At 42.1% G+C, this 7,106-nt stretch overlaps 1 protein-coding gene across 2 annotated transcripts in view; it reads left to right on the top strand.

Moving 5' to 3' along the window:
• galnt7 (UDP-N-acetyl-alpha-D-galactosamine: polypeptide N-acetylgalactosaminyltransferase 7) overlaps positions 1 to 7,106 on the top strand; it is a 40,769-nt gene that overhangs the window by 20,324 nt on the left and 13,339 nt on the right. For both annotated transcript variants that reach the window (XM_023397229.2, XM_023397228.2), the window contains exon 3: positions 376 to 697. In XM_023397229.2, the coding sequence (XP_023252997.1) occupies positions 376 to 697 (322 nt within the window). The remainder of the gene's footprint in view (positions 1 to 375; positions 698 to 7,106) is intronic.

Raw genomic sequence — 7,106 nt, 5'->3', positions numbered from 1 at the left:
GACAATAAAAAAAAAAAGAAAGAAATTTGAAGGCGTGGCGGCTATGATTTAGCACTGGCGGGCCGCCACTGCTAAATGAATGTAGAGGAAACACTGCACCTTATGTAAAATTCATGTTTACATGCGTTATTTTTAAATGGGTTAATCCATCCTTTTATCTATACAGGTCCAGGTTGTGTTTGATGATTATTTATTGATTGATAAATACATGTACTTTTTTAACTTGCTGAATCAGTAGAAACTCACTGTGGAAAATATACCATTTTTATCATTCTATGGCATTTTGCCACACACAACACACTAGTACAGGGTTCTTATTAACTGCACATTGTGGTATGTCATCAATCACCTTTGATATCTGGTTGTTGTCTCCAGGAGGAGCTGACCATCCCCTGAACCCTGAGCAGCAGCAGCCCAACCAGAAGCAGGTGATCCAGCAGCAGTATGTGACATTCAGACCCCACTCACATGCCTACACCAGCCCCATCCTGAAGAAAGGTATCCTGGGAAACTTTGAGCCCAAGGAGCCCGAGCCTCCAGGGGTCCTCAGCGGTCCTGGAGAGGGAGCGAAGCCTTTTATCCTGGGTCCGGAGTACAAAGATTCAGTCCAGGCTTCCATCAAAGAGTTTGGCTTCAACATGGTGGCCAGCGACATGATCTCACTGGACAGAACCATCAGTGATATACGCCATGAAGAGTGAGTGACGCTGTTCATACTGACTGCAAGTCTGCCGCCTTCTTTAATACTGTTGTTTCTTCTAACTGTAATATGCCCTAGATTACTATTACAGGACCACTATAGGAAAAGTTAAATGATCCCTACATCATCTAATGCAAGTACAGGCGGAGTTTTACCAACACACACTAAGAAATGAAGTACAGGACACTGTACCCTAGCAGGGTTCAGCTGTACCTTTTGAACATTGGTACATTTTTGTACCTTCTTCTCTGGACCTCTGAAAGAACATTTCTGTTCCCCTAGTGACAAAAAATTACCTTTATGTCCTGGTACAAAAATATACCCACTGGAAAGGTACAGAATTGGTTCCTTATTTATTTATTTTCTAAGTTTTTTGGGGTATTTTTGCCTTTATTTTGATAGGTGAGAGGGACAGGAAAGTCAGGGAGAGAGAGAGAGGGAATAACATGCAGCAAGGGGCAGTGGGTCAGACTCGACCCCACGGCTGCTGCAGTTAGGACTAAACCCATGTGGTGGGCGCTCTACCAGGTGAACCACCGAGGCACCTCCAGAATTGCTACCTTATGAGGTACAGTTGGTGCTATGTGCATTTTGTACCTTTTTATGAGGCAAAAACATTAACAATTAATGACCAAAATTTGTTTTACATGACAATTATTTTACACCTTTAAACAAAATCAACATTTTATATGTAAACTGATCCATTTTCAGTGTTATTTGTTCCAGCACATGAGAAAAAGCAGCTATTCAACATTAAGTTGAAGCATAAGACCGGAGGAGCCATTCACTTATCACTGATTACAACCAAGAGAAATTTCATTTTGGTTTCAGACACAATTCAGGAACAAAGTTCAGTAAAAGTACATTTACAAAACACAAATTCATGACTCGCATACTGTATTACATTCACTTCATTCAGTGTTTTATCACTGGCTTTGTGAGCCTGCCGCATGACCCTACAACATTATTAAAACCATTAGAACAATGTAAAGACTAGCTGAAATCACTAAAACACCCACCTAGCTGTGTTACTTACTACCGCTGTGTTGAGGTCATTTCAGCACCTTACAGGATACTTTTATGAAATATTGACCTTTTGGGTACAAAAACCATACCCCTGTTTCTCTGAGTGCATGAAGCTAGGATCAATTAAATCACTGTGAGCTGTTTAGTTAAAGTAAATGAACACATCAAAGCAAACTGCCCTAGATATCTACCCTAGGGAGTTAAAATAAGTTATTTGACAATGACAGTTATGCTGTGGAATCTGTTCCTGCTTTTCTACACACACACACACACACACACACACACACACACCCACCTACACACACCTACACAAACAGCCCAAACCAGCCCAGACACCTGATGACTGACTCGTCTTTTAAGCAAACACACACACACACACACACACACAAGGCAGCCAGGTGTGACTCATACATGCTCCACTGAACACACTGCCTTTAACCGGTCTGATACACACAGGTCGGACGGTTGAGCCAATCCTTTACATTAACACGTCATGACTGCACCAGGTTTGGCTTCACTTCACTTCTGAGTCCCACTCGGTGTTTTCAGGAGCTCTAACATGTTCTGACTGCACAGTCCTCACATAATCCACAGGTTTCTTTTCCAGAAAAATTCTCATTATTGCCTTTAAACATCCAGCCAGCACAGGAACACACAGAAACCCCACCCAACTGTTTGTCATTGTTGGTACGTTAGATTTGTCTAAAGACAAACAGCAGATTCCATGACGTATTTAAAAGAGAGTGTGTGTGTGTGCGTGTGCGTGTGCGTGTGTGTGTGTGTGTGCGTGTGTGTGTGCGTGTGCGTGTGCGTGTGTGTGTGTGTGGCTTATAAAGTGGACAGCTCAGTTGTGTCGGAGCAGAGTCAGTCCCACTTAGTTGTTCACAGGAGTTCAGACCGAAAAAAACAATTTGCAACTCTGCAAAGTTTTCAAGGCACGTCCAGCTTTTGTCATGGCGATCACAAGGTAAACAGAAATACAATGTTCATGCTACTAAGTGATTCACCAGGAATGTGCACTCGCAGGTGTTTGGCCATCAAAGAGCCTTGCACATAATGTTAAGTTTTTTCCTAGGACACCCTGCACCCTGTTTTTGAGGGAGCCCTCTGTACTGGCATCCCTGTGTGTTTGACCTGGAATCTGTACTACGAAGCAGGATGTGAGGTTATCGAGATGACTTCAGGTTTAACTCTGGGTTTTCAGTTCTATGACGGTGCTTCACGTGTTACTGTGGTAAATCCCCATGGTAACTGAGTCACCATTCCTACAGGATCTACTAAATAACTACACAATAACTATTAGAGCTTCATTTGACCTGAAAACAGATTCTTTAATCAAAAAGATAACTGACAGTGACGAAGCTTTTACTTTCTTCTTCATCACTGAGCTCAGAGCAACATGACGAGAAATAAAACAACCAACAATGATCCACACACTGTTCAATGTTTCCATGATTAGAAATGAACATTTCAGTCAGACGGTATAATCAGACATCAGCTACTTTTCTTCTCTCCTCTCCTATCACATGTTCATAACAGTTTGTTCATCATCAGACAAAAGAGCAAAATACTCAGTAAGATAATGATTCATGATTCATAATAATTAATTTTCTCTTATTTACAATATCATTAGTCTGACATAAGTCATTGGAAAATATTTCTAGTGTTTCTTTTTTATTCTAGTCATGTGATCATGTTGTTTACATTTCACCTTGTTGAATATCACTTCATGACATCGATTTAACGGAATCGCAGTAAACACAAGTCGCAAGTAAACACAGAGTTAACTGAACCAGGTGATAACCAGCTTCATAGTACAGGTTATCTGGACGGTCAATGTTAAGTTCAGTTAAACCAGATAAATAAAAGTTATCCTTGATAATGTTGAACCTACTTCATGGCACAGGGCTCTGTTAGCTAACTTGGCAGCATATTTAAGGTAAACACAAGAAACTTGTGCTACAGAAAATGGACCAGACTCAGTGAATGGCTCCCTAAGCTTAACATGTCCTATGATAACTGTTACAGTTTTTCTCAGTCGCTTTGGTACATTTCTCGAATCATCCTCGACATTTGCAAAACAGTAAGTGAATTGCTCAAAACAATTCGTACAAATAGCAAAACACCATGGATTACCTGCAAAAGCCAGTCTCTTGCTCAAAATCCTTAGTTCATCTCTCAAAAGTAAATATCTGTGTCAATGAACATGTCACTGCCATCAGATGACAGGTCCTTGTGTTATTGTGTACGGATAAGACAGTCAAATTGCTTAGTCGTGTTGTCAATATAACAGTGTACTCTGGAGGGATGTTCTGATGTAAACTGTGGCTAAAGTTTCGATGACAATTATTGTAAATTGTAAGTTACACCTTAGTGTATGTGGGAGATTGATTGCAAGAGACTGGACAAGATTCACATTTATGCTTTTACTGTTTTTATTTATTTGTTGACAGACCATGTCATTGTGATACAGAAAGGAAAAAGACAGCACTGCATAGCACAAAGAAAAAAACAAAAATAAAGTAGTGCTGCAGTCTTCCTACACCTCCTGATGTTCCTGTCTGTTGGGCCACAAATTCTCATCCACATCACAACGAATATCTTCTCTTGCGATGCAGCGTGGAAAGAATCTTTTAGAGTGTCTTATCCAGCCTCTGCAGGCATCTGCTGTGATGTCATCACAGGCTGTATCCATGGCGGCCAGAAGGGTCATCTGTGTATGTGGCTGGTGATCATATACTTTCCATCTCCATGTTGAGAAAAATTCCTCAACGGGGTTAAGGAATGGGGTGTAAGGTGAGAGGAACTCCATCAGCATCCTGTGGGTCCCAAACCATTGCCTGATGATGTTGGAGCGATGGAAATTGACATTGTCCCAAACTATCACGTACTTTGGCAAGTCATCTCCAATCTGACCCCTGTCTTGTTCAGGGATCAGATCCCTGTAGAGAGTGTCTAAAAAGGTGACAAGACGCTCTGTATTGTATGGCCCAATAATGGGAATATGCGTTAGCACACCATTCTCAGAGATAGCAGCACCCATGGTTATGTTCCCGCCCCGTTGGCCCGGCACATCAACTGTAGCTCTGTGGCTGAAGATATTTCGACCACGTCTTCTGCGTTTCGTTAGGTTGAAGCCAGCCTCATCCATGTAGATGAAGTTGTGCGGTGGTTCACTTGCTTCCAGTTCCATTATACGCTATATCCAGAAGACACAAAATGAGTTTTATGAATTACATGCATTTTCATTTTGGACAAGATACAATTACATCAAATGTATACAGCACATATTGCAACTTCTTTTCTACAGCCATAGCAAATGTGTAAAGGTCACACTTACTGTACTGTATATCACTATACGATGTTGTACTGTTTACTGTGAGGTACAGTTACTGCATGCTCATACGTGTTTTACCTGTACATACTGGTAGCGCAGCTTCTTCACTCTTTCACCATTTCTTTCAAATGGAACAGTGTACAGCTGCTTCATATTCATTTGGTGTCTTTTCAGCCTGTCAGTGGTTGAGATGGTGACTGTTTGGATGTTTTCAAAGATGTTGTTGTCCTCCATAATGGCACTCTTTATCTCCCTTAGTCTTATGGCATTGTTTTCTACAACCATGGTGCAAATAGCCTCCTCCTGTTCAGGTGTGAAAAGGGGCCCTCTGCCACCCCTGTGAAGTTGCCTTGCAGTCCTATGCTGAAAAAATATAGTAATAGAAAACACAAAATTGAGTAAGATAAAATGTCATTGTATAAAATATACTCACTGTATATTGTACACCGTACACAGTTACACAAATTGAGATTAAAAACACATTAAGAATTAATTAACAACAATAAAAATGAAATATAAAAATAAAAACAATACAAAAGTGACAGTGCAATTGGCATCAGATGGAAAAGGCAGTTTTAAACAGATGTGTTTTGAGTTGTGATTTGAAATGGGGGAATGAATCGATATTGCTGAGTTGGGGTGGTAGTAGGTTCCAGAGACGGGGAGCAGAGCAGCTGAATGCTCTACTCCCCATGGTGGTGAGACGGGCGGAGGGGACAGACAGGTGTGTGGAGGAAGAGGATCTGAGGGAGCGGGAGGGAGTGGGAACATGAAGGAGGTCGGACAGATATGGGGGGGCGAGGTTGTGGATGGCCTTAAATGTTAATAGAAGGACTTTGAAATGAATACGGAACTGAACCGGTAGCCAGTGGAGCTGTTGGAGGACAGGAGTGATGTGGTGGATGGAGGGGGTATGAGTAATGATACGGGCAGCTGTGTTCTGGACCAATTGAAGTTTATGGAGGGATTTAAGAGGGAGGTGACAGTGATCACTGGCGTCCCAGAGTCACTCCCCTAATGCCAGCCATCATTGCTCCTCACACCACAACTATTTTCTTTATCTTGCCTATGCTACCACAAACAACACCATCATCAACTCTGACAAAACACACTAGCAGATTACACCCCCCACTTAAAAACACTTCCTCTTCCTGGATTTCCTGGAGTCTGTCTATCCTAAGTGCTCCCCCTGCTGGGCCCCCAGCTACCATTACTCCTTCTCATCCAAATCCACTGACTGGATCTTACTGCCTCATCTGACATGTCCTTTACTATTTTCCTCACACTCTGTCCACTTGCTCCTAACTCCTTTACCAAAGAGACAACAGACCTTGCTACAAATCCTCTACATCCTACTTCCACTGGACAAATCCTAACTCTCCATCCTCGCTGCTCTGCTTCTGCCCCTAACTCTGCATACCTGAGCTTTTTCCTTTCATATGCTTCTTCAACTAAGGCCTCCCACGGAACAGTCAGCTCTACTCCTAGACCACAAGACTATGTCAGGCCTTAGCTTTGTACTGGCTATTTCCTGGGGAACAACAAGCTTTCCTCCTAAATCTACCTGCATTTCCCAATCACAAGCACCCTCTAAGCTGCCTTGCCTCCTTGTTGTCTTACCAACTTTCTCTCCCTCTTGAAAAAACTTGATTGCAACTCTCTTTATTTTAGGCCCTCATAAATTTGCCTGTCTCCGTAACTCTTCAATTCCTGCAGCTAAGCTTTTTAAAACCTGGTTATGTCGCCACGTATACCTGCCTTGCGACAGACTAACCTTACAGCCTGACAGAATGTGCTTTAAAGTAGTAGTTTTAACATAAAGCACTTGTAATCCTTGCCCGGTGTCACATCTCCAGTTTGTTCAGTGATTTAAATATATGGGTCTGTTGTTGTGATCTCTATCAGGGGTTTCTGCTGCTGGAGAAGCAGTCAACCAATCAGAGCTTAGTAAGTAGAAATAAGAATGGGGATGTCATCTTCCTACATAGCCAGCTTGCTATCCAGCACATAGCTGCACTGGTTGTTGTAAGTCAACTTGGGGGG

This window comes from Seriola lalandi, unplaced genomic scaffold, assembly GCF_002814215.2.
Source record: "Seriola lalandi dorsalis isolate HSWRI2012SDOR001 ecotype SW California unplaced genomic scaffold, Sedor1 jcf7180002055006, whole genome shotgun sequence".
In the NCBI taxonomy this organism is placed as follows: domain Eukaryota; kingdom Metazoa; phylum Chordata; class Actinopteri; order Carangiformes; family Carangidae; genus Seriola; species Seriola lalandi.
This window is presented reverse-complemented; position numbering and strand designations above follow the sequence as displayed.